This window comes from Anser anser (assembly GCF_964211835.1).
Source record: "Anser anser genome assembly, chromosome: 23".
Lineage (NCBI taxonomy): Eukaryota > Metazoa > Chordata > Aves > Anseriformes > Anatidae > Anser > Anser anser.
In genome coordinates, this window is record NC_139744.1 from 2,716,130 (window position 1) to 2,743,979 (window position 27,850).

Here is a 27,850-nt window from a genome sequence, read left to right on the forward strand (position 1 = left end):
CGCCTGCAGAAGTTTTAGCAACTTTGGCACGTGAATATGAGTAACTGGGGGGGCCATGCTAAAAAATCCCATGTGGTGGGACGGGGCCGGCACTTCCAGGAGCAGCACAAGACCTGGTGACACTCGGCTGTCACCCCCAGCACCTTTCCCGCAGCAGCAGCCTCTTCTGTCTTGCTGAACGGGGAACAGGGTGCGTTCAGAGGCTCCCTGCTCTCCGAGCTGCTGTTATAAATCTCTGCCCTTCGGAGGTCACCGCCCTTCAGTTCTGAGAACCTGATCTCGCCGATTCCCAGAACTGCTCCGCGCGGTATCGATCTGAGCACTGACTCGACAAATCCGAGCGAAACGTGGGGCTCCAATTTCAGGCGGAGGGGGGATCAGCCCCCCGATTCCCTTTCTGGAAGGAAGGTTGGCAGGGTGAGAGGGTAGCCCGAAGAATAGCAGCCAACAAACACAAAACGCTTTGGGAATCCTGCAGAAGGAGCTATCAAACCAAAGCAAGCTACCAGCTGCTTTTGTTGGAAAATAAGAGTAACACAGCAGGGTCCATCCCACACCTACAGTTTAGCTTTTCATTACCATGAACGCTTCCCTCGGAAACATCTGCCTGCCTTGAGGAAGGAGGCAGATGCAGCAGGACAGGGCCCCTCCACGCCTGTATAACCGTGTGCTCAAGACAGAGACGAGGTGCAAGGAGAAATTGCTTTAATTAAAACCACGGAGCTCATCTCAGTGGCTGGTGCGTGGTCAGGGCGGGAGCGTGGGCAGCGCTCGCTGCAGCCAGAGGTTGGGTGCCAGGGGGAGGCTGCCATTGAGGCTGGGTTGCGAGTGTGACTGCCTGTGTCCCAGTTTCAGCTAGGATGGAGTTAATCCTGGGAGGATATCCAGGGAGGGAAGCGTTTGTTTCTGGAACACCACCAAAATCCAGAAGCGAGCCCCGTTCCCTACACTCTCGCTTAGCTGCCCAGGGCTGCAAGCTGGGCAAAACCAGCGCAGAGGGGAAGAGAGGACCAGCCAGGGGCTGAATGAAGGGCCGCTGGCCAAAGACATAGACCAATTTATTAATTATAGTATTTTTACACTCATAAATAGTAAAGGCAGATTATACCAATGGCAGGGTTCCTTTCCCCCTCGCTTCTGGGACACCAGAGGCACCTGGTGGGAGCAGGGCAAGGCAGGAGGGCCAGGAGCTGCCCAGGGCTCTGGGCACAAGGAGGCAGCAGCAGAGGAGGCTGCCCCACGTCCCCGGCCTCGCCTGGGGCAGGGAGAGCTGCTTTCCCTGGCCTCGGGCCCAGGAGCAAGGCTGGCAGGGCTGGTATTAGCCATGCAGGGGTGAGGCAGTGGGGGAAATCGGGCTTTCACTCAACACACAGTTTCCTCTCTCTCCAGGCATTGGCAAGGCTCCGTATTCAGCAAAGAGGACGTCAATCCAAAGCTGAGGGAAAAAGGCTTTTTTTTTTTGTATGGGTTCACTGTACTCCTCCTTGTCTAGCTGGGCGCACGGCCGGAGCACCTAATTAAAAAGCATGGCACATCTCACTGGGGATGTGGTGCCCGTTGTAAATTTTCACTATTGTGGAAAACCAGGCAAAGAGTGGTTCAACTGCACGCGCTGCGTTTGGCTGCAGAGGTATCTGCCCTCCCAGTGCAGCAGAATTTCCTTCAAACAGGCAAACACCTGCAGTGGTTAAGTCTAAATAGAAATTTTAAGAACTCTGGTTTAGGTCCCTTTGTATAGCTCTTTCTTAACTTGCCCCACCAGGTTCTTTTCTCGCCTCAGCTGCTTTTCCAGCCAAGCCCGGGAGCCTGCCAGCTCTTCACAGCTCCCGAGGACTGCTGTAGAAATCGTTCGGGCTGGAATAACCACGCCACTCAGAGGGACTGGTGGCCCAGGGCTGGCTGCCTGCTGCAATCCCCCCAGCTGATGGTGATGTTGGCTTTGACCTGCACCCCAGAAACACGCCATGAGGCAGCTCTGCAGTTCCCCTGCGCTGCAGCAGGGCTGTGTGCTCCAGGCCCACTCTCGTCCTGGCCCCCATCTCCAGCTGCCTTGCTCAGACAGAGCACCAACATACCAGACAGCCCTGGCAGGGAATATTATGGGCAGGGAGGTGACGAGGCAGAAGCATGCACAAACAGGACGAGCATTCCCCATTCCCACAGAGCAGTCCACAGGGAAGGCGTCTGATCCGTGGCACAGCCCTCTGGGGTGAAGGCAAGGCTGGCCTTGCAGAGGTGAGTCCGTGCAGGTCCGAACCATCCCTTGCTGAGGACGGGGCATCCAGAGGCTCAGGACCAGAGGAGCAGAGCCAGCAGCAGCACTGTAGCATCCTCATAGCTGAGAAAAAGCTGAGCAGGAGAACATCTCGCCAAAGAGAGGGGCTCAGCAGGCGAGTTTGGCCGGAGGCAGCAACCACCCGAGGTGCTGCTGAAGCTGCGGCTGCCCTGCTCGGAAGACGGTTGCATCGCTGAGACCCGGTCCCATCCTGCCAAACACGAGGGTGGCACTGCAAGCACCCAGGATCCCTGTCAGCTGCCAGCTGGTTATCCACACATCTACCCCAACCCTCTTCCTGACCGCGGCAGGTATTCGCCGTTCAGTGCAGCCTCAGGCTGGCCTGGGAAAATGCCTATACGGATTGAATACTAACCAGACATCTCCTTATATACACAAGCAGGGGTGGCAGCCGGCTCCCAGCAGCACTAATAGGTGTAGCCTTTGCCATAAAGCTGCGGGGGGAGGCTCCCAAGGTCCGGCAGGTAAGGGGCGTTCTCATCCAGGTGGGACAGAGGCACCGTGTCCTCCTCGCTGATCTGCCGGTCAAACTCGGCCTTCAGAGTCGGCCGCTGGTTATCGGGGAAGGCCAGAGAGAACAGGGCTTCGGGCTCACACACGAACTTGTACACGTAGCGCTCCCCAGCCACCTGCGGGGAAGAGAGGAGAATCCTGCAGGCACACGGGTGGCACCAGAGCGGGCTTGCAAAACCACCTAGCAAAACCATCAGAGCCTCACAAGAGGCTGCTTTGCAAACTGACCTTCTGCATGATGCCCTTCTCGTAATAGTAGCGAAGGGAGCGGCTCAGCTTGTCGTAGTTCATGGCTGGCCGGTTCTTTTGGATCCCCCACAGCCTGGCTACCTGCAGGATAAAGCCACAAAGCACGTGGATGTCTGTGAGCCCAGCCCAAGGGCAGAAGGCCGTTACCCAGCTGTTTCTGTTTTGAGGACTAGGACCACGCCAAAGCACATATCAACCCTTATAACATTTAAGTAATAGGCTCGATATTTGTTTAGCAGCTCTTCAAGAGGGAGAGCAGAACTCAGACTGAAGCAGAGACGTTTTTCCTGCCATTGCAGAGCTCGGTTTTGCTGCCCCCACTTCTCATCCTCCAGTACTCTGACACGTTAAAGGACTGCTTCATCCTGTGCTACACTTGATCTGCAAGAATCAGACAAGTTCACCGGGAGCCCTCCTCCACTGGAAGAGCAACGCACCTCTTACTCCTACTACGTGGAGCTCAGCTTTGTCCACGAGGCCGAGGAATCTCTTGTAAGCAGGTCAGCCCACCAAAACAACTCACCTGCGCTGGCAAGTGCCCAAAAAGGTGGTATGCAGCAAGAACAGGGCTACAAGCAGCTCTAATCAGATATGAACACATTCCAAAAGTCTCCTGAACATCGTCAGGTGGAATTGGTTTTTTGGTTGGTTGGCTTGTGGTTTTTTTTTTTTTTTTTTGGAAACATGGTGACATTAGAAATGGCGCCTTAGTTAATATTATTTTTGATACTGAAATACCTTTAGACTAGGCCGTGCTTTCTTTCAGATTTTCATGAAAGCTTCCGTGATCAGTAGGGCTCAAAACCCCAAACCTCAATGCCAGCCTCAGGCACGGAGCATGAGGAGACAGCACGGATCACTGCGAGCTGGGGACTGAAGCGTGTCGTGCGTTGGGAAGTGGAGACAGGGTGATTTGGCTCGCTGCATTGCCGAGACCCTAAACCTACAGCCAGCCTTTGTTCAAGCTGACACGGGTGTCACCCAGGTGCTTGGACCTCTTCTAAAAACCTGGGCTTGCTGCAGGGTTTAGCCAGTGCCCCTGGGAGGCAGGAGCCTTTGCAGGGCAGAGGAAAACCACCTGGGCATTTGCATGCTCAGAACCAGCAGCTGCTCCCCTGAGCCTGCGGAGAAACTAGATGGTTTCACCTCCTCTGGCTCAATCAGCTTGAACTCCATGCCTCTTCCAGTCCAGGCGATGAAGTGGGAATTGGTCGGATCGTCCAACAAAGCCACAAGAAATTGCCAGAGCTGGAGAGATCCCCGTCGCTGGTAGGGAGGTCCTTCCCGGTACCCTCCGACCTCCTGCTTAATGTCTCCTGCTGAGAAGGAGAAACAAGCTGTTTCTAAGGGTAACAGTGGGGAAAAAAAAAAAGAAAAAAAAAAAAAGACAGTTGCAAAGAAAGCGATTTCACAAAAACGCACCCAGAATATTTCAGTTCACATAAACCAGAGCAGCAAATTCACCAGTAGCTCTTCTAGAAGGAGCTCTGATGCACCTCACAATTAATCTACGGATGCCAGAAGGCCTTTGCTGCTAAAAAAGCACAAAATGCCAAAAAGGCAGTACGAACCACAGCTAACACACCTGCAAAAACACAGCGCAATGAACCACGCGGACAGCAGTCAAGCGACTAGCAAAGATGCTGAATAACCCTGTCTCACAGCAAAACTAGAAGTTAGTTTTCTCTGACCTTCAAATTTTTCTGGAACCACACAGACATCATCAGAGAAGGATCTCATCTGCTTGTCATAGCTGCAGCCTGAAAGAGAAAAAGCCACGCAGGCTGTCAGGGACAGGGACAGGGGAGCAGCAGAGCGCAATGCGGCGCAGGGAAGGGATGACAATCGCTGAGTTCCTCACATATTCAGATAGTTCGGATAACTCTCAATATTTATATACACGGAAAGGCATCGAGGAACAGCTACAGAACAATTAAACTGATTTCACTGCAAAGCACAGGAGGCAGAACAAGCCTGCTCTCCGGAGGTGGGTACCTAAGTGCAGCCGTCAAACCAACACCCGCTTAGGGCCCTCCTAAAGGGCAGTGACAGGCCGGTCCCTTTTACACCACAGCCATGCCACGACAAACTTCAGCTTCTCCATGCTTTTGCTCACAATTAGCCGGGTAAATCCTTGGGATGGTACCACACGGTTTCCTGCAGAACAGCCAGTCACCTGCCTGCCACCCTTAACGCAAATTCTGGGACAGTCTGGGACAACAGGCTGGGTTCGCATGATTCCTCTCCCTCAGTCACCTCAAACTAAGCTTGAGCTCTGTGCCCTGCTACTGTTCTCACAGGTTCTCACCTGTGAAAGGCATTACATTTTTCCAGGGGGCATTATAAAGGCGTTAATAGAGAGCAGCAGCATCTGAATGTTTTCTACAGGCAACATCTCAGAAATTTCCTATCTTACATCTCCCTGGCTTCTTCCCATCAGGATAGGGAGTTCTCCCAGAGAGATTATTTTTGCCTTTACATTTTCTCAGCTAAGTTTGCAAACGAGCAGGTCTTTTTAAGATCTCTGTGCAGCATGTATCATTGCCTGGGCATGGTAATTTATATCCGCTATATCTTGTTTCCAAATCCCACATTTTCTGAAACAAACCTATTTTCTGTCCACAGCCGAAATGGAAGCTGTAACAGGGAGCTTTGGAAAGATTTACCTCGTATCCTTCGTGCTCCTGTGTAAAGCCATTGTCTTCAGCAGACATTTTGCTGATGCTAAGGGCGGAAGGGTACTCTGAGCTGACAGACTGTGCGTTATTACAATCATAAACTACTCTCAAAAAAGCATTCTTCGGGGTTTGCACATTTTCTTCCCCTGTCTGGACAGAAGGACCCAGTGAAAGTGTAGTATCAGCAGAGATGTATTCCCTACTCTTGGGGGAGCTTTTTCTTTATGTATTTATTTCTGCTAAAGTGACCAAATTCAAAGTGTCCATTAAAACACCAGGACACCAGAAGCAACACTCCCTCTAGAACAGCGTATCGGGCAAGTGATGTCAGGGCAGCAAGTCTTTGGACAGGTCTGCAGAAAAAAAAAAATAAGATTTATCCCTCGTGGAATAGAAGAGAATTACCTGATTGCTCTGGTGTCTAGAGAGCTATTTTTGGAACTATAAACTTTATTTCTATTGTGATCCTCTGAAGTCTCTGCTATTTGCTCTGTGTGCCCTGTTTCTATGGGAAGCAGCAGGTGGAGGTTGGCTCGGCCCGAGGCAGCTCAGCACACGTAGCTCAGACAGCTCAGACCCAGCTCCATGCTCACACGCATTTGGAAAGGGCCAGGCTGTTGTTAGCCATCCGAGTCTCTTCAGCCTCTTTTGGTTTTAGCCTTTAGGATCTGTTTGTCAGAACAGAGCAGGTTTATCTCGCACGGGGCACCAGCTCTCTCGGGGAGCTGCTGCGGGGAGCAGCACTCGGGTTTCCAGCAGCAGCCGCTGTCAGCGGTGAAAGCTGATCCCCGGGCAGCCGGGCTGGGAGCGCTGCATCTCCCGACGCCTCCATTTTGTGAATGAAATTCCTCTGCCTCCATTCAGGGATTCAGGGAAGAGGCACGGGGCCAGGCAGCGCCGTGAGCCGCGGCTCGGGGTCGCGCAGCACAACCCCTGCACCCAGCGCCCCTGTGCTCTGCCAGGGCTCGAAGGTCACCTCCTGCTGCAGGGATCCGAGATTGGGTTTCTGTACGGGCTCCAAGATATTTGATTCCTTCCTTTCTGCTGTCATTTACAGAAGGTTTTTGGTGTAAATCCGTTAAAGCTGACCTCACTTTTCTCCCTTTCTGCTACCTAGCGGCCCACACAACCCCCTGAAGGCCAAAACTCCCTGTGAAACCAGAACACCCTCTCCTCCATTTCTAGTGTCGTGAGTGGGAAACTTCAGTGGCTGGTGGTGGAGCTCACTGCACAGAGCTCTCCAGCATATTAATTCGTCTGGTTTAGGGACTTTTACCTAGTCACTGCTACGGTTTCTGAATGACATCCATATGAAGTGAGTAGAAATAGTGTTTAGATTCATCTCTGTGTTCCTCTGTTTGTGAGGCCTCTTATGACACATGAACAGGGGGACAGACAAAGGTAAATTTAAAGCGAGAAAAAAGACCTCTTTACACACTGCATAGTATCCTGTGAAGCCTATTCCCCTGGGGGGGTGTTTTTACTGAATCCAAGTCCTTCATAAGCTTTTGACATTTACGTGAATAGTGAGACCACCCCATAACATTAAATACAAAGACATGAGGGAGTTTCAAGCTCCTAAGTTACATGGCATGAACCATCCTCTAACTGCCCTGAGCTAGGAGAAAGTTTCTCTGCTTATGTCCATCCCTGTGCGTTTGTTTGCACGTCTGTAATGTGCACCAGGCACAATCCAAATCGTGGAACTGGGCAGCACAAACCTGGAGCAGAGGCTCACAGGATTTCTTGTTAATGGGGCAAACTGTTTCCTTTGCTGTACATTTTCATGTGCATCATTGCCTGTTCTGAGGCAGCAGCTATACATTGCTAGGGAGATGTCAGAGAACCTTAGGATACTCCTAGGGCAGAAAGTGAACGTGAGGCAGAAGCCCTGATTCCACTTTCTCTGCCAGTCCTTCAGTGAGTTCAGCCAACCCCCATGAGCAAGCTCCTTTCCTTTAAGGGCTCATCTTTGGAATCCAACCAGAACGATCAGCATTATCTGACCAGATAAAAATATATCTAAGAATGCACGATTTCTGTCCAAACCTCCCAAATGCATTGGGCTGGCCAGGTGCCAAAGTGTTTTTAGAGATTGCAGGAGTCAGGGCTCCAGCCAAGAAGCCGGGGCTGGTTCCATTAATGGAAATGGAATTGCCATTATTAATTAACGCAGTGATCCAGCCTGGCTGAGACGAGGCATGGCGTTGCATGATCATTTTCCATGTTCGTTATCTACAAACACCGTGCACCTTTATCAAGCTTTACAGATTTAGCTTTTGATGAACGTGATCTTGCATGCCAGTGCTGCTCTGATATCCAGCCTGGCAGGGCTATGGGCAGGACAAAAACAGTTCAGACTTCACCAGACAGACTGGGACATCATGATGAGCACTGTCCGGCAGTTCCTGAGCTTCACTGGAAAGCAGTGGGCCAGGAGATCATTTTTTAATTTAAAAGCTGCTTAACATCACACTGTCAAAAGCAGCTTTTGTCCGAAGACCTTCACCTTCACCACAAGACAAGGAAAAAAGTTTGATTTCCAGAGCTATTAAAATACCCTTAAGAATAACCCAAGTTGTTCTGGGTTGATTAAAAATTTGCAAAGTCTCCCCTACAGGCTGCTTATTCCCTTGAGGAAAAAAAATAAAAAAATAAAAACATGCCTTAAATCTACTCTGAGTAGGTTTAACACCACCTTTGAGCTCCTGTATCTCGTTTCCACTCTATCAGAAATGTCTTCCCAGAACATTGTATGGGCAGTGAACGTCCCGAGCTTCTCTTGGGCACACTAAGCAGTCCAAATTAATTGTGTTTCCTACTCCACAGCCAGTTTCCCAGACCACACACCCCCCTGAAGACAAAACCCGGTTTATACCTGAGTCGTACACGTAGTCCACCTGCTCCTGCTTGATCACCACGGCTGCTGGGTACTGGCAGCTGCTGCCCGCCTGGCTTGCCTGCTCGTACCGCGGGTCGTGGTACTCCTGCTTGAAGCCCTGCGGAGGGTACTGGAGGCAGGGCTCGGACAGCTGGCGCTGGTAGCCAACGGGGGCTTCTCGGGCCATGCCCTGCGAGGAGGGGAAGGAGCGGCACATCTCCACGGGCGGCTGGTAGGCAGAGCTGGAAGAGGGGAGAGGCCGTGGGATGGCTGCTTGCCTGGCTCTCTGAGCTGCAGGGGGGCTGCTCAGGGGGCAAGCTGCCTTGTTTTGCTTGTTACGAGGGCTGGAGGAGCTGCATAGGGCAAGGAAAGGACCCAGCAGTAGGCATTTGCCAGGGTGGGCTCAGTGCTGTAGGCTTCCTCTTCAAACCCCAGGCGGCAGCAGCAGCTGTGGGTCCCAGGTGCTTTAGTTATTTATTATTTTTTTTTTCCTGGGATCCTGAGGTTGTTGGAAGCTGAGCACTTGGATCCAGATGCTGCAGCCCCTCCTGTGCTGAACCACCAAAGCCTGGCCAGCAGCTGCTCCTCCTAGCAGGAACTCACCTGTTTTCGATGAGGTATCCACAGCTGGATGTGGGGTGGGGTGGCCCCGCAGGGGTCAGGAAGCTCCGGTCCTGTCTAGGGAACTGCTGGAGCGGCGACTGTATCGGGGTTCCTGGGTCGGGGGACTTGATTCCGACTTGTCTGGGCTGATCATAGGCACTGGGACAGTCAAACGGATATCGCAGCGTTACAGTTCTGCAGTCAATATTGCTCTCAGCAACAGGACAGCAATAGGGAAACGAGAAGGTGTTGGCCCAGATCCCCTCCCCATGGCTCCGAGCTACCCCACGCACTGGAGATACCAACCCTGGGGTGATCTGTACCGCAGCACACCCCCCCCTCACCCAGCAGCCAGGCCAGATGGCGGTGACACCACCCCATCAGATAACGTGGTAGCTCTTTGTTTTAGAGAAACAGTTCCCCGTAGGCGCCTGGGGAAGCGGCGTTACCTGGCATAAAGGCACTGCTCGCCATTGCGGTACTGGAATGGCTGCTTGTGGTTGCAGGACAGCGTGGGGTCCGAGGAGGGACTCTGCGGCTCCTTTTTAATCTTAGCAGGAGGACTGTGAAAAGCTACTGTGGGGGAGATGTGAAAAATCCAGTTGAAGCTTTTCTTGGTTACGGAGAGAGTCCCGTGAACAAGTCCCCTGCCTCAAAAATCCTATTTTTGAGCACACAAAAGCAAAGCTTTGGTTTGTGTTATGCAAAGTGCTCCTTTGTTAACACACCTGGTAATCAAGTCTTGTGGGCAGCATTACCATGTTAACACCACATTAAATTCTAACATACTTCTATGATGTTGCGCTGCAGATTTCCTGATAGCATAGTTTGTCTTGTAGGACAATAAACGAAGGTTTTTGCAGACAAAGCTAATGAGCTGAAAGCCTTCCGTGGGAAAATACCATTATATACATTGCATCCTATTACAGGCTGTCACCAGACTACCTTGCACACAGACACCTCGCAGAAGTAGCATTTCCAGAAGCACTAACCAATTTATAGAGATATATTTTTATGTTATTTTATATTAGCTATTCCAGAAGAGCTACATCGGTGTTAAAGCAGAGTACAAAGCAGAAACCTGACTTCCAAGTCCCCACTTTCACTATAAGCCACCTCCCAGCTGGAAGAGCAGCTTGCAGGTCCTCTCCGCAGCCTCCCTCCTGGTGCGTACAAGGAGGAATATTTCTGGGCTGGTTAGAATTTCATGAATAACAAACGTGGGCTGCAGTTTACAGCACCAGGATGTGGGTATTGTTACTTCTTGTGCTTAATTAAATCCAGCAGGGAGCAAAACTTCCTTCACTAGTTCATCAGAAAACCTCATCCTGGCTGCAGGGCACGGTAAGCATCTTCTGCCTTTGCCTCTGGGCTCTGCTACTGCTGTTAGGAGGCTGCTGACACTCGGGAAGGAAAGAAGAGTAAACCCAGAAAGGTACACAGGTCTAGGCTTGTTTTTCAAACAAGGGAGAGGTCTGTCCTCCAAATCAAAACCGTAAGCTCTTCCTAAGGCTTGCTGCGGTCCCCGTTTGCCAGTTTACTCCCACCTCTCGGGCTGACACAATGCTGCTTACGAGGAGTGGGATGCTCAGAGCTGTGATTACAGTTCCAAGGGTGGAAGGTCACATCCTGAGCTGCAAATACCTCGTATAGCTCATACTTTTGCTGGGTTTCTTTCAGCACTAACCCAAGCCATATGAGCAGCAGCCACCCTCAGGACAGCTCTTGCTCCCTGCAAATCCTCTCTGCGCCTTCAGAAGCGCCGTAGCAGGCTGCTAGCAAAAATGCTGCTGCCTCTCTCAGCACAGGAGGTTCTGGCCACTTCAGTTTGCCAACACCTCCCAAAAATAGTTTTTCTCAGCAAGAAAGGAAAAAAAACAAACCACAAGTCTGACTCCTTTTGCCTGCCTTGGGATTCAGCCTACCCCAGGAAAGCCTGTCTTCACCCTCTGCATCACACCAGGACCCAAACGGCTCCAAACAGCCCGGCACAATCAGTAGGAATAAATCCATCCATAAGAGACCAGAGCCTCGTATTGCTTCTGGCTCTGCTCCTCCTCAGGGACAAGGGGCTCCCACAGCCAGCCCTGAGCAGCTCTTTTCAGCGTGCAGAGTAAAAGGGATGGACAGAACCCATCTAAAAATGCTGATGTTTTGGCTGAGGCTTCGGAAAGAAAAAAAAAAGCAAAAAAAAAAAGCTCTGTCCAGTACACTGAGCTCCATTGAAGCCTCGAGAAGCTAAATGTGCTAGGAGCAGCCAATTCTTTCCGGCCCCTAATAGCTGGAACAGGCTATCGCATTACAACTGGCTCATTCATTCGGAGTGAAACATGGGAGCAGCCCTCTCCTCAGTTCTAGGTCAAAGAGAGGAAGAAACAAGCTGCATGACTCAGAGAGCACGCCAGAGCCAAGGCGGGGAAGGAGGTAGGCGAGAACACCGCGTCAAAGCGCTTCATTTTGGTTTTCACAGGGAAAAGTGCCCCAGGCAGAGAGGGGCATTGGCATGGGAGAGCAAAATCGACTGCAGCAGCTTTAAAGGAGCACCTCTGCTCCCTGAGCTGCCAGGCGTGCGTGCCCAGAGGATGGGGAGGCATCTTCTCGCAGCCCTGACACGCCGCTGAAATTGAGGCTCCGGGTTCCCGCAGCTATTCCGAACGGTCTGGATTAATTTCAAGTGTGTAGGCTTGGTCAGCTCAGCACCAGGCTCCATCTGAGCTGGCAGCACGCTGTGAGGACCGGCTGAAGCAGGCCCAGCGTGAGAAGAGCAGGAATTGTTGTACAGCACCAGTGGGGAAGGTTCCTAGACCCACGCCTGGACCTGCGCAACGCTCGGCTCCTCTGCAAGGTGAACACTGTGCCCAGCTCTCAGAGCAAATGTTTGCGGTGTGCTTCACACGCCCCTGTGCAAACATGTGCCGTGTTTTCAACAGATGGCTCCTCGGGGCAGGGAGAGGCCGTGCTGGCAGCACAAGCTCATCCAGAGGCCACGCAGGTGAGCCCCAGAGCAGCACCCGGGGACACGCAGCACCTGGAATTCCACATACAGCACCTGGAATTCCACGTACAGCCCCCTTCCTTTTGTTCTGGGGGGCAATTGCTCAAATTCTGCCTTTGAATATCATACAAATGCACTTTCTAAGCTCTTCAGGGATAGCTAATTATTCACATACACACCAACCAAGACATCTGCTGGAAGCAGTCAGCGTAAGGGACTGGTAGCTCCCACCACCCACATACCTTTACATTGTCTAGACAGGGAGAGTTAGCTTTTTTTTTTTGTGTCTTGTCTTTGTCCCAACAACGCAGGGACGAGCACTGCAGCCTCAATGCCTGCGTGTTGTATTTACATATTCGTTTGGGTGAAGTGTCTCCTGCCCTTCTCCCCCGAGGTGCACCAGCCGAGATGCACCGTCCGTCCGTCCGTCGCCCCTGCGCTACTTACGGTTCTCTGAATGGAAGTCAGGCACAAATTGCTCATCGCTGTCTGGAACCTGAGCTGCCGGGGGAGGGAGAGAGGGAGAGGAGAATTAGATTTGGCACTTTGCGCGGTGTAATTAACAGTAAGGTAGAAATAAGTCTATGCAGGAAAGATCTGAGCTTTCCGCGGGGATGCACTTTAGTGACTAAGGCTACTTTCCCTCTGGGATTAATGAATCCCATTCCTCTGCCTGCAGTTGTGCTGCATCAGCCTGCCACTTTCTTGCTCTCTTACCTTGGAGAGAAAAAGGACACCAAGTTTATTAGCTCACATTTTTTCCTTAGAAACATAATAGGCAGAGATTTTTATGCATTTAGCAGGGGGAAAATAATTACCAGCTGACAGATTTGGCAGGGTTACGCCAGAGCGCTGAGAATGGGGAACATCTATGCCTTCAACAGAAACAATCCTTTCAGTAGCTCCAGAAGCAGTGGATAGCTTGGCACTAGCAGAATAGGCTACAGTATGTAAATCGGCAGAAAGAGAATATTTCAGAAGAAAAAAAAATTAATATAACCCGGTAGCAGGAGAGAGAAATTATAAATAACGCCGCGCATGTATGTATGATTTTGTAAGTGGGAAATGTAAGAGCAAGCCTGACTACAAAGCACTGCTCTTTCCCCAGTGATCAATGCTGTAAAGCTTATTTCTAAGCCTCTGCCCTGTGGACAGCACTGTTAGCACCACTCCAAGAATAGTGCGGTTTCTTAAACCTTGCTGGTATTTCCAAGACTGTCTAAAAGACACCTGGAAGCCTGCAGAGGCCCCATTTACCTGGCAGCAGCACACCCCCTACAAGATGTTGCTGAAGGTGACAAGTCGTTAACAACATTAGCATCTCAATGATGTTGAGAAGCTTCAGGCCTAAAGCCTCCTCCTGTAGCCAAACTGGAGAGGCTTGTGGCATGAACAGACACAAGCACGCCGTCTGTAGTTTGTTGCCACTGCATGACCCAGGGGTTCACATTCAGTAATTCTGATTTCCATGGCTAGACTTTGCTAAAGCTGTAAAAAAAAGCTGGTGAGAGATTCCCGTAGCATCGACATCGGAGACACGAGGAAAGCCTTCCCCTGTGTACTTCATCACTCTTTGGACTAAATACTTATTTTAAATTCAAATACTTATTTTAAATTAAAATATTGGAATTCCATATTCCATTGGAACATGGAATTGCTCACCTGCCCGCAGGCAGCTGCCTGCCTTTTCTCATCTCCAGCTTTGATCAGCCCGTTCATGGATCACCTACCTCGATGTGGCCTTAGCCCACGCCCGGGTTGCCTCGAAGCCATTTCAGAATAGGGAATTAAAACATACTGAAACTGCCCAGAAGAGGGAAAAGTTTTATTGCAAGATGCACAGGTGCCCTTGACAGATTATTCTAACACAAAATCAAATGTTATAATAGGAATTAAGTCATTTTGGTACATGCAGCTAGTACTGCTCTGTTTGTTTTGGTTACTAGCTCTTCTGATTTCACAGAAGCCAGCTCCGCATGTTCTCCGGTTTCTGCTTCCCTCGTTTGCCAAGTGAAGCATTAATCAGCTCTGCCCTTGCACATTTGCAGAGGAAACAATTCCTTCAGATTTTTCGACCGTAAATACGACCGAGCTCGCTTACGCCCTCCTACAGAATGGTTTGCTCCTCTCTTTCCTTCGCTCCCATGGCTTCAGTCCACCCCCAGAGCAGCCCTCCTCTACCCAGAGACAGCGACTGACGTGGCGAATTCAGACCCGACAAAGAACTGAGCACCTAGGTAGGCTCTAGGAGAAATTGCCATGGAGAGAACCCTTAACCACGGCACGTGTCGCGTTACAATAATATTTTATTACTTCCAACAATTACTTTTATGTCCCTTTAATTGCAGGGAAGGGAGAACTTGCAGCAGATGCTTATTTCACAAAATCTCTCAGAAACTATTGCTGAGAATAGCGTCACTGTTAGTTCACAACAGAGCCAGTTTGGGATATTGCAAAGCGAACAAAAATACTGCACTTAGCTCTAAAGCAAAGGTGAGGTAGTCAAAGTAAAGGGAGATGAGGAATGGAAGCCCAGTAATCTCAGTCACGTGAAGCTGAGCTAGACAAGACAAGCCAAAAATAAACCTCAGGGAATAATACTGCACTAACGACAGGCTGCGGATTAGAATGGAAGGAGCCAAGCTCTTCTCATTGCTCCTTAAAATAACCTATATGACAACTAATGGGAACCATAAGTGGTAAAAGGAGGGGAACAGAAGCAAACCTACATAATTCGTTTTATGAACTATCTTGAAAAAGTGATATCAAAATAGGAGAAATAACAGGGATCACATCACAGGAGCTGAGTTTGGATTCCTCAGCTTACTGCCCATTTCATTGCTGACAACCTCACTCCAAGAATCACTTCTGTGCAGCTGTCAGCTCCATGTCACATTCTAACAGATTCTGGTTAAAACAGTGTAGATGAGGACTTCAGAATTTTAGTAACAAGGCCTAGGGTTTTTCAAGCATCTGTTTCTTTTAAGAGCCATCTATATGCAGATAGTATTTTATGCAAAAGTGAAATCAGGTGTTAATTGCTACTGTTAAAAATACTCTTAAAAAGCTAACAAAGATACCCCTATGAATGAAATCACACACACATATATAAAAAATATATTCATACATATATACTCAAGTATATACATGGTTGAAGTTTTATTAATGCTTCGCATATGGCTGAATGCTTGTTGTAAATTTGTATCTAATATTTGCTTCCTTCCTATTTTTCCCCTTAATTTAAAAATAACCCTAAGATAGAATAAAATAAAATAGCCAAAATAGCTAAATACCCTGCTTCAAAAGGCATCTTTTTTTGTTAAAATCCTGCGAGTGGGAATCACCATGGGAGAAAATAGGTCCCTATGCCTATGACTAAAGTCATAAACCAGATGATTAAAACACACAATGAATTTCCTCAAAAATCTCACTTTGACTGTGACCAGATGTGATGAGCTGTATAAGAAACCCACTTCCTATTTTCTGAAAGCATGCAACAGATATTATCACTGGGCATTTCTTGCACTGCAACTGCCAGTTACTAGAAAGTCAAGTGTTTCTCTTGCTGTCACCCTGGAATTTTAATCTAATAAAGACAAAAAGATACGGGAATGGAAATTCTACTTGCCAAAACAGAAAAAAAACAACAACAGCCTTCAACAAGTTTTTATCCTCCAGATTCTATTGTGACCTTTCCAAACTAGCTCCTGCTATGAAACCATCTCTGAAGTCTTTTGTATCTACCATAGTTTAACGATTATTACTTCTGGACTCTACCCTCATTTAATTTTGTCCCTATTAAAATCTTGTCTTCTCAGCTCTGAAGATTCATTAGTAATTTCAAGAAATCTCTCTGCATTTCCATCAAAAAATCTCATTAAGTTTTATGAAGCACTGACTGCTGTGGGAAGGGTATTGCTCTTCATGTTTATGGCACAAAAGCAGGTAATGGGAAACCTGGAGCCCATTCGGAGCCGTGTGGTTTTGACAAGCTGTTGGGATGCTCTGTGACTCAGCTGTCCCCATCAGAAAATCAAGACTGCAATGCATAATTGCCGGATGTATTGCAAAGAAAAAAAATCATAGGAAGTGGCAAAGTTCCTGAAATTCTTTGCACAAAAGATGCTACAGAGCATTAATACTTCTAAAGATCAAGTGAGAAGGTAGGAACTCAGGGAAACAAAGTCCATTCACTGACAGGAAGCAAAGGGCAGAGCTGTTTGGAGAATCCAGAGTTCCTTCCACTCTAGTAGCCACTAAAGGTTTCTTACCAGAAGCGGAAGGTATTCATTAGGAAATACAGTTTCGTGCTGCTACTTTTCTTCTAAGGTTTGCATTACGATTTATCAATCACATGACAGCAGGTTCCCTTTCTCCGTTCGGTGCTACAAAACCCTGCGATGACCTTCCCTTCACCCAGGGTGCTGGTGAATTCATTCTACAAACACTCTGCTACTGACAGACGTATCGTAGTGATTGTGTGCAAGTTCTTTGGATTAAGGAGCTATTTAAAAATATTAGAAAACCTAAAAAAGAAAGCCTAAAAATTAGAAAAAATTAGAAAGCCTAAAACTGGAAGTCTACCAGGATCCAACTCTGAGGCAAACAAATCTCATCGGCAGCTGAAGGTTTTTGAAGATTTAAGAGAAACCAGTCTCAAGCAAGCACACGCTCAGCAGATCTCATAGATGACCAGCAATTAATACCTCTTTTTCTGCTCCAAATTAGCAAATTGTTTCAATCTCAGATGAGCCTCCAGATAATTCCTTTTGCATCCTTACAGTCCTCACACCCTTGAATGCTGCCTGATCAATGACATTTCATTTTAATTTGAAAAAAACATAAAACACTTTTTTTTTTTCTTACTAACCTTACTTAGGTTACTACCTTTTTGGGGGTTTTTAGAAAAAAATACAGAGAACTGTTTGACAGGTTTGTCCTTCGCTTGTTGAAGAATTCAGGGAAAGAACCCTGCTCAAAATACCATGCATATTTTTATATTATTGTTAAATATTTGTTAAGTACCTAAATGCATTAAGTGCTCTTATGTTTATCAAAAGCCTGTACTTGAGGATACATTTTGAATTCTTCTGAAAAAGGGATCATTTGTAGGACTGGAATTAGAACAAATTCATTATGCCGTTTAGAACCACTTTCACTTTGAATTAACGGCACTCTCTGGACCTTGAAGTTTCCTCTTCCTTGAAGTCAAAAGGCAAAACAATTTAGACTTCAAACTGAGCAGCATGTAGAAAGACAAACTCCAGGAAGGTCCTTTCAGAGACTTATCTTTAAAAAAAAAAATCCTAAGAAAAGCACCTTGTTCCCCGAATTAAAATAACAGATTATTGTTTGTTTAAGAAAATATCAATGTTTTGGCAACTAACAAAGATAAGCAACACATTAGCATAAAATCAAACCAGTTACAAGTAGAGACTGAAACGAAAATTGTAACCAGGAAAACGGGCTAACAGCCAAGTTCCATTCATAAGCAAATACCCAGCACAATAGTGTGATTCATGCTTCTTCATTTACACAGCCCAGAGGTTGGCAAGTCTGAAAAAAAACACTCTGCGTTTGGAGCTAGGCAAACGAAGCGCAGGAGCAGAACAAACACCGAAAGACGAACGAGCGAGAGCCGAACAAACCAAAACAGAGCGAGGGGAAGGAGCCTACCTTCTGTCAGCCAAGTCTCCTGGAACTGGCTCAAGTCCTGGAAGAGGTCTGCACGAAAAGCGAGAGGGTTCCTCAGTGGAGCGCTGGGGAGGGACAGCAGGATGCTCCAGCGGCGGAGATGCCGGGCGGGACGGGGAGGTGGGGGCGGAGGCGCAGGGGGAGGACCTGCTCCCTGCCCAGAAGCCTTCACCACCCCCAGCCTCCCCTCCACCTCCCCCCTTACCTTCCGAATCCTGCACCGGCGGCAAGCCCGGCTCCACGGGGCTCTTCCCAGCGCCCTCCGGAGCCCCGCACCCGGGCCCCGCGTGGCCGGGCGGCTGCTGCGGGAGGAGAGGATCAGCGCGGGGGCTCTGAGCGGGGGCTCTCCCGGCCCAGATCCCCCAAACCCTTCCCACCCCCCCGCCCTGCGGAGCCGCCACTCACCTGCGGGAAGGTGAACGGCACCTGCTGGTCCAGGTACCCCTTCATCCTGCCGCCCGTGCGCTACCTCCGCGGAGCTGCCGGCTCTCGGCGGGCACCTGAGAGGGGGTAGAGGCACAAGGGGGGGGAAACTAACAACGAGCTGAGCCTCCCGCACCTGCCGAGGCCAGCCCACCGGGTGGGGGGAACCGTATAGCCGGTGGGGGACTCCTCGCCGCTCCCCAAACTTGAATCAACGGGCGGGAGCGAGGCCGCCTGGCCGGGACGAACCCGCGGGACGAGCCCCCCGCCTGGCCGGGACGAGCCCCCGGGCCGAGCCTCACCCGGTGGCGGCGGCTCCCGGCCCATGCGGAGCCCGGGGCAGCCCCGCCCGCCCGCTCAGGCCGCCGTGAGCCCGGGGCCGGGCTCCCATTGGCGCATCGCCGCCCGCCCGGCCCGGCTCCCCGCTCCTTTGTTTCATTGACGCCCTGAATGAAGCCCTGCGCCGGGCACGCCCGCCAATCCCAGCTCGCGCTGGGCCTCGGCCAGGGGGGAGTGGGCGTGGCTTTAGCCGCCTGGACCAGTCAGCGCGCGGCGCTCGGGTGTTCATTCAAGGACGGAGCGCCCATTCATAAAAAAACTCCCGAAGTTCATTCATGAAAGGCTGCGGAGGAGCTCGAGCTGCGCCTGGCAGCGTGCTCAGCCTGCGCTCTGACTCCCACCCAGCGGGGCACACGACCAGGCCTGCCAATTCTCACCCACGCAGCAGTCATTTTAAAACAGTCTTGAGGTTGTTTCTCTTCAGACGCTGTTCTGTTCAGGAATTTCTTCAAGTTTCGACAAGATTTGGAAAAATCTCACTCATCTATCTGGAGTTAAAATAACTAAAGCCTTAGCTAATGAAAACAGTTTGACTCTTGCAAATGTTAAAGGGGCAAGAGGCCCAAGTTATCCCTAAGGCTTAATGGAAACTGCATTTTTGACAAGTTTTCTCTACAGTTAACCTATACTGATGTGCCTGTGATGAAAGGAGTATCTGTTACAGAAAACAGTACGTTTAAGCATCTAGTCAACACATATCTTAATCTTTCTGCTACCAAGATGCAGTTCTGCTGTTACCAGGAACCCACTCTGTCAGGGAACCTGACCAAAATGTCGTTTTACCCTGTTCATTGGAGCAGAATGAAAATGTGTTAACTGCTCCCACATCCCCACACATTGCAAATATGCGGTTAAATACAGCACTAGAAATTTAACTTACTCTGACCTCAGAAGGCCACTAAAGCATACAAGGTAATCTTTTGACTTTTGAGTTTTACTGACTTTGTTTCTGTTTATATATTTTGCAACAACCTATTCAGGCTGTTAATTTTAATTTAGTTTAATTGGAGAGCCACAAGAGAATATTTCTCCCAGTTAGATTGTTGTTAGGCAATTTTCACTTTAAGTGTTCTGCAAAGTCATCAGATACTCATGCTTTGCACTTTTTCCTATACAGATCATTGCAAAAGAACAGTTTGACTCTTGCCTATTTCTGCTGCATTTCCTGGTTAACAGATAATGGAACCTTTGTTATTTCAGGTCTGATTTCAACATATGGCTGTGCTTTGAAGCGGATGGGATTTTCTACTGTAATATTTGTTTACTTTATGATGTTCTAATTTCCCATTCAACAGGCAGAAACAGAAATGCTGCTGTAGGAGAGGCCTTATGTCCCAGCATGGTTCTTTTCACCCCCCTGTCCCTGTAACATGAAAGCAACCTTTCCAGTGTTCTTTATTGCTGTCAAGTGCAGAGACACACTTAGAACAAGAGGCTGTATAGACACACTGGAACTTGACTCTTAATGTCAGATAATCTAAGGATCTAACAATGCCGTATCAAGCAGACTCAGCCTTTCACCTTAGAATACATAAAATTTCTGTCTCAGTTCAGCCCTTGTTAACTGAGAGCTCATAGATGCACATAGTACCCCACCTTAAAAGGAAAAAACAAACAAACAAAAAACAAAAACACAACACCACAACAACAAACCCCAACCAACCAACCATCCAACAAACAATCAAACAAAAACATTGATCAACAATACAAGAGGTGTAGTACTAGAGTGGGGCTGTCATTATCCTGGTACAGCTGGTCCTGATGGTGAGTTAAGTGAGGTCAACATGAACCTGAAACTCCTCATCATGAGCAAGGCCAGTCTCTCATTTAGCCATGATGACAACAATGGCTTTGGGGTCAAGTCATGCTTTAAATCTGCTCACCTGTCCACCTACTGGTTTCTCTGCTCTGTACTCTCCTCAGTAGATCCATCCTTTTGTTTTCACGTTATTAAAATAATAAAAATGTTATTGATTAGTAGCATAGAGGATGCAGGGTTTATAAGCAACAGGAGAGAAAGGTGTGGCTTCCTAAAAAGACTGCTGACTTCACACTGAGAAGCACTCAGAATAAGCAAGAGGTGAGTGGAAGTTATAGGTACCAGATTGTGTAGTTTCCTTGCTTGATGATTTCTCTCTCGTTCTTATGTGTTTGTTGCATATATACGTTATATGTTTGCTTTCAGATGTTAACTGATCAAAAGGGGGAATAGGGCTCTGGAATTACTGTTTATAGGTTCAAAAACTAGCACTCAGGATCATTAATTACCTTCTGAAGTTTTCTCTTTGTGTGGTGGAGTGTGTGAAGAGTTCAGAAGTGATATACAAACCAGAGGGAAGCTGTCTCTTTCTTGCTAAGTACTAGCAATAGATTTACTCTAGCAACGTAATTCATGCTGCCTGGGATGTTTCGTCCCTGGACTTACAGCTTTTTCTTTCTTTAAGTGCTGACTAGGTGCTGGGTTTAATCCTTCTGTGTCAATCCCCATGATTTAACTATTTCCATCTATTGTATAGGCTTGAGAAAACCCATTCCTGAGTTTCAGATGCATTCCCTGCGGTCCACACCAGCTATGGTTAGTGCAACATAAAGTTCCCAATCATAGATCCTGACACCAACAGAAACAAGTAATACATCTTAGAACATGGTAAATTGCAAAATGAGAGAAAAAAAAAACAAAACAAAACTCTGTGCTGTAGAAAAGAGCATGAACAGACTTGTACCTTTATAAAAAAATAAATAAAGAAACAGCTGGATGAAGAGCTCAGGTTTCTTCCCATCAGGAGTGAAATCAGCCCAGCCACTCTCCAATAGCCTATTGTTCCCTGGGCAGGAGGATTGTGAATAAGGTGCTGAGTCCACTCATTGCCTGTTGATGTTAGCCACCTTTCTCTAGTGAGCTTTTGTAATACCTGAGAAAATACAGAAATCCTGACACAGGAAACACTTGCTAAATATTTGTGTGCAATTCTAACTTAGCCTCATGAATGACAGTGCTCAGGAAAGAGCCTGGAGAGAAGGAGCATGTTCCCTGAGCTATGCTCAGCCCCTGCTTCTGCCTCTTGCTGTCAGGTGGGTGGCAGGAACACCAAGCTGGCTTCTTACACTGCAGAGAAGCAGTGAGGGGCAGCTAACTGGAGGGAGCATCAGTTACAGAGCATTCCTAGAGGGATTCACTCTGCTTGTGCTTTAATGGAGAGTCCAAAAGGCATTGTAATGTGGGGTTCTGTGTGTTGTTTCTTTTACCAGGGGGAAATACCTTGTCTGCTTTGCTGGCTAGCCTACTTTTCTCCTGTAGCATGTATGGTCGTGGTCTGTGCCTTGACAAGAAAGGCTTGGGGGTTGAGCCCTTGCAGCCTGTCATGGCTCCCTTGCATTCTACTCTCCCTGCAGCAGCCTCTTGGTAACACTCTTCAGGCTATGGAAGCTTTTGCCTATGGAGCTGAAGAATATGTGGGCAAAGATATTTGCCTTGGAGTACTTGCAATCTTCCTCCCAGGCTGACAGAGTGACTCAGGCAAGAATCCTAATAGGGGTTTACCAAATCCACATAGTCAGGAAGGGACCATTAGAAGTGTGGGGCTCAGCAGCTAGCCATCTGACCCCATCTGTACTGAAATAGAGCTGGAGAGCTTTGACTCTGTAACGTGCAGGCTGCTCTGCAACACACTTCCTAATGCATTCATCAATGGGCATTTTGGGGTGTTATTGCTGTTCTTGATCTATTTTAGTAATGGGAATGGCTGTTTATATCCTTGAACTGCTATTTTTGGCAAACTAAGATGAAAAAACAGTGGTAAGGCTCTTTGTTAGAGTGAGTCTCCCTCCATCAGCATAACTTTGTTTTAACAATGTTATCTGATAATTGCCTGACATTATGTCCACAGATCAGGAGCATTGTCAGCTAAGTCACAGTCTGCTCCTCGTCCTTTTATTTTGCAAGCTGTAGCATCAAAACTAGCTAGAATGAATAAAAGGAACAATGTCATCTGATTTCAAAGACGGATGTTTGGCAGTGACCCCATCATAACTCATCTTGAGACAAAGTGAAAGAAAGGCTGTGCCCAAGGAAGCCCAGAAGCTGATCTGGCACAATTGGTCCATATTCCTAGAAACAGGATGAATAAAATTGGCAGACACAGGTTATTGATCAGAGTTTAAAATGCACAGTGTGTTTTCTTGCTAGCAAGTTCTTTCTCAAGCATGAATATTTAAATTACAAGGATGACTTTTGTTCAGTCTTTCTGCAACCTGCAAGAAGCTCTATGGGAACGAGTTATTTTGAATTTCACATTTTAATTTCAAGATATTATATAGGAGCAACGCAGCAGGAGACTTCCACTAGCCCATAGAGGTTTGCTTATGAGTCTTACCATGCCTTTATGGGTGACTTTCTGTAGTCATTGTAGTCCCAGTGTGCAAGAAAGCATCTGGGCAGGTTTTTGCTCTTTGGGAGCTGTTTGGAACACAACAGACTTTGGTGACAGCAGTTTTCTATAGGGTTTTGTGATCAGAATGCCCCTTTTAAGTATTCATGCCAGCTACTTTTTATAATGTTCTGAATGAGAGAAGACAGCTAAGGCACTTTGTCTGCAGGAAGGAAGCAATTAAATTATTAGCACTTTGAGAAATTAAATGATATAACTTATGGCAGAATAAGTTTAGCAAAATCTTATAATGTAAGAAAACAATTAAAAAGAGTTATATAAGGTTGGGTGGCTTCTTTATTGTGATAGAGTGAGCAGTTAATTGATTGTCATCTTGCTGTAATGTACCAGGGCGGTTGTGACAGCAAATAGAGAATTTGTGCTCAGGATGTATGGAGATTAAGTGCAGAAAAAGGGGAATGTCTTCTAGGGAAATGGGGGTGAGCAGCAGCCTGCTACCCTTGATTTCTCCTCCTTATATCCTGGGGGGAGAGATGAAGCAGAGAACTTCCCTGTCCTCCTCTTCAGCTTCCAAGGCCAGATGTTGTAAGATCCCATTTAGCCACTCCTCTTTGAAGCATTCAGGCTTCCTGCATCGCTGTAGAATTGAATCCCCCAAATGGGAGAAGCCTAGAGGTTGCTCTACCAGCACTAGCAGTGGAGCTGAGCAGCACTATTACCTCCGTCAGCAGCATTCTGCCTTTCCAGAAGGTGCTCATGAATTGGCAAACCTTCCCAGGCTGTTCAGCTTCTCTCACAAAATTTCTGGAGATATTCATGTCCTCTTCCATGAGCCCGTTGCACTTTGTTTAGCCCAAAGAGAAACACAGTTTCTGGCCTGGAAAGCAGCTGTATTGGAAGAAAGGGAACTTAGCTAGAACCTGCAAGTTGCAAATTACCTCTATTGCCACTCTGAAGGATCTTCCTCTTAAAATCTTTGAAGATAATTCTGTGCTATTTGTATGCTTCATGGATACTGGGGATGCATCATTACATAGATGCTTGCAGAGTGCTGAATGTGCCAGGATGTGGCCTTCGCTATCCATGAGGAAATGGTTGGCGACCTGCTACGGAGCTTGGATGTGCGCAAGTCGATGGGGCCGGATGGGATCCACCCAAGGGTACTGAGAGAACTGGCGGAGGAGCTGGCCGAGCCGCTTTCCATCATTTATCGGCAGTCCTGGCTATCGGGGGAGGTCCCGGTTGACTGGCGGCTAGCCAATATGACGCCCATCTATAAGAAGGGCCGGAGGGTAGACCCGGGGAACTATAGGCCTGTCAGTTTGACCTCAGTGCCGGGGAAGCTCATGGAGCAGATTATCTTGAGGGTCATCACGCGGCACTTGCAGGGCAAGCAGGCGATCAGGCCCAGTCAGCATGGGTTTATGAAAGGCAGGTCCTGCTTGACGAACCTGATCTCCTTCTATGACCAAGTGACGCGCTTGGTGGATGAGGGAAAGGCTGTGGACGTGGTCTACCTTGACCTCAGTAAGGCTTTTGACACCGTTCCCCACAACATTCTCCTCGAGAAACTGGCTGCTCGGGGCTTGGACTGGCGTACGCTTCGCTGGGTTAGAAACTGGCTGGATGGCCGGGCCCAGAGAGTTGTGGTGAATGGAGTCAAATCTGGTTGGAGGCCGGTCACTAGTGGAGTCCCCCAGGGCTCGGTACTGGGGCCGGTCCTCTTTAATATCTTTATTGATGATCTGGATGAGGGCGTCCAGTGCACCCTCAGTAAGTTTGCAGACGACACCAAGCTAAGTGCGTGTGTCGATCTGCTCGAGGGCAGGAAGGCTCTGCAGGAGGATCTGGATAGGCTGGAGCGATGGGCTGAGGTCAACTGCATGAAGTTCAACAAGGCCAAGTGCCGGGTCCTGCACCTGGGCTGCAACAACCCCAAGCAGAGCTACAGGCTGGGAGATGAGTGGCTGGAAAGCTGCCTGGCCGAGAAGGACCTGGGAGTATTGGTGGATAGTCGGCTGAATATGAGCCAGCAGTGTGCTCAGGTGGCCAAGAAGGCCAACGGCATCCTGGCCTGTATAAGAAGCAGTGTGGCCAGCAGGTCGAGGGAAGTGATTGTGCCCCTGTACTCGGCTCTGGTGAGGCCGCACCTCGAGTACTGTGTTCAGTTCTGGGCCCCTCGCTACAGGAAGGACATGGACGTGCTCGAGCGAGTCCAGAGAAGGGCGACCAAGCTGGTGAGGGGTCTGGAGAACAAGTCTTACGAGGAGCGGCTGAGGGAGCTGGGCTTGTTCAGCCTGGAGAAGAGGAGGCTCAGGGGCGACCTCATCGCTCTCTACAGTTACCTGAAAGGAGGCTGTAGAGAGGTGGGGGTTGGTCTATTCTCCCACGTGCCTAGTGACAGGACGAGGGGGAATGGGCTAAAGTTGCGACAGGGGAGTTTTAGGTTGGATGTTAGGAAGTACTTCTTTACCGAAAGGGTTATTAAGCATTGGAACGGGCTGCCCAGGGAGGTGGTGGAGTCACCATCCCTGGAGGTCTTTAAAAGACGTTTAGATGTAGAGCTTAGGGATATGGTTTAGTGGAGTACTTAGTGTTAGGTCGGAGGTTGGACTCGATGATCTTGAGGTCTCTTCCAACCTAGAGAAATCTGTGAATCTGTGAATCTGTGAATGTGACCAGAAAAGGGAAAGATTTGGGAAATGCTGTTACAGTGAAGGTTATAATACTAATTACAGCAATTGTTTTCTTATAATGCAGCTTGGTACCCTTGTTTTAACTGCAGAAATCATTGCAACTTCTCCCTAAATGTTTACATGTTATCACTCAAACCAAAAGCACTGAAAGGTACATGCAAGTAGAAGATTTACATCGGCTGTCACTCTTGAAAGCATTATGAATTTGAGGCTGGAAGAGAGTCAGCCCAGCCTGAGCTGCAAGAATGATGCTGAGGAAAAGCCTGGAGGAGTTTAGAGCACGGTCACTGTGTTGTTCAGTCAAAAAAGAAGTTATACATTCATCGTCAGGCATTTCTGCAAATGCCTGCCTTAATTACCAATCTGTGCTTCTAACAGGTACAACCCTAAGATTCCCAACCCTTCTTTCACATGGGATGGAGCAGCAGCACGAAGCATGAGTACCAGGGGTCAGTCCCAGCGCAGTCACGTCTGCAAGCTCTGCTCTTTCCTTTTTCTTTGCTCTCCTCTTCAGTTATGGCTTCTAAACCCAGCTTTCTGCCTGAGAATACCCCACTCAGTTTCGTCTTGAAAGGGGTGAAGCGGCTCATCTGCTGAAGGTGGAGCTGGCTGGGCTGCAGCTCTGGAGCTGGGGGACTCTGGTGTGGCCGCGGGATGTGCGGAGCTGCTGGAACAGGGGGACACGTGCGGCGAGGAGGAGGCTGGCAGCAGCACTTGGCCATGTGGGTGTCTCCTTGTATTGAAGGGAAAGAGGACAAAAGCAACTGAGCTGGTAAAGAAGGTGCTAGTAATTACTGAGCACTCAATGAAGGCAGGAGAGGAGCCCAGACTTCACTCGTCGCTGTACGGAGCTGGGGTACCAAAGCAAGACACGCAGCTGTTAGCAGGTACGAGCAACTTACCCCATTATGGTTGAAGTAACCACCAATAAAACCTAATCAATGAAATCCCTTTTAAGTTGGTTGGATCAGTGACCCAGAAAATAGCTCCCCTGCAGAAAAGGAAATGATAGTCTATAAAGTGAGAAGTCAATGGGAAAAATCTATTAAAGCGAGGGAGCTATCAGGAGACCTTTGGTGTTAACTGAAACCTTTTGGAAAGAAGCCACAAAACTTGCAGCAGACTTTTAACCCTCCAAACCCTGCCGTGCCAGAGGAGAGCCATCCGTCCTGCTGCAGCCCAGCAGAGGGCAATACAGACAGCCCAGCGCCCGCTTCTGCAAAGTGATGCCTGTCAGCTGGAGAAGGGATGCAGCGGAAACACCAGGGCACTCAGTCGGGTTTTCAGGCTTCAGCTGAGGAGTTGACAACCCAACAGTGTGGGTGGTGATAATGGGGAGCCCTGGTCCAGTGACGGGCTCATCTTGCCTGGCATTGGACTTGTTTCTCCCCGTGCCAAAGAGTCCCTCCGCAGCGTACCTGGAATTATCAGCCAGCTGCTTCAAGCTGGGGAGCTGGCAGGAGCCCAGCAATCAGCACAGCATCCCATGCCTGGGGCGGTATGGAAGGTGATTTTGGCAGACCCAGAAGAGCATTATGAAGTAAAGGGTCTTTTGGCACCAAAATCCAAAATAAACCACCCCCCAGAAAGTGACAATAACATTAATTTGATTTCTCATTGGGGTCTTCTTTTGGTCCCCAAAGGAGCTCTCCTTTGTCTAGCTTTAGACAGTAGTGATTGATCATTACGGCCAGAAGACAAAAAGCAGAATCTCTGCCTTGCTACTGCCCCTTCTCAGGAAATTGCTCTGTTATGTCAGAAACTAAACAGAGATCCAACAGACATGGGAACATAATTAAATCACACCAAAAAAAAAAAAGAGAAAGTATCTTGAAAGAAGTCATTAGCGTAGACCTCCTGAAAATCTAATCTTTCAGGTTTTGCTGTGCATTAAACTTCCAGCTAAGTTTAATTGGGCTCAATGAACTTGCAAAGTACTTTGCCAAAAGCGCTAGATCATGCGCTGTCCCCATTTACTACGTAAAGCTGAAAACAAAGTCACTGTTGCAAAATAAGTTGGGCATAAGGGAAAATTAGCTATCCAGAGCTGTAGTGTGATCAGTTCTTACAGACTTGATTCTTGCACATGAATCAC

General features: G+C 48.5%; 1 protein-coding gene across 8 annotated transcripts; it reads right to left on the bottom strand.

Moving 5' to 3' along the window:
• Nucleotides 1-1,041: 1,041 nt before the first annotated feature.
• ETV4 (ETS variant transcription factor 4) lies at nt 1,042-19,033 on the bottom strand. Of its 8 annotated transcripts, none has more exons than XM_083809302.1 (12): nt 18,635-19,033; nt 18,315-18,409; nt 18,115-18,208; nt 17,892-17,974; nt 12,663-12,716; nt 9,670-9,796; nt 9,221-9,379; nt 8,615-8,859; nt 4,750-4,818; nt 4,205-4,377; nt 3,038-3,139; nt 1,042-2,925 (listed from the first exon to the last, which is right to left on the bottom strand). In XM_083809302.1, the coding sequence occupies exons 1-12, from the start codon at nt 18,898-18,900 to the stop codon at nt 2,704-2,706; spliced, it is 1,689 nt and encodes a 562-aa protein (XP_083665428.1). In that variant the 5' UTR covers nt 18,901-19,033; the 3' UTR covers nt 1,042-2,703. The 8 variants fall into 8 exon arrangements, with proteins under 8 accessions (XP_083665428.1, XP_083665427.1, XP_083665426.1 ...); XM_083809301.1 differs by having other exon boundaries at nt 4,205-4,374; nt 18,115-18,211; XM_083809300.1 differs by having other exon boundaries at nt 18,115-18,211.
• Nucleotides 19,034-27,850: the final 8,817 nt, after the last annotated feature.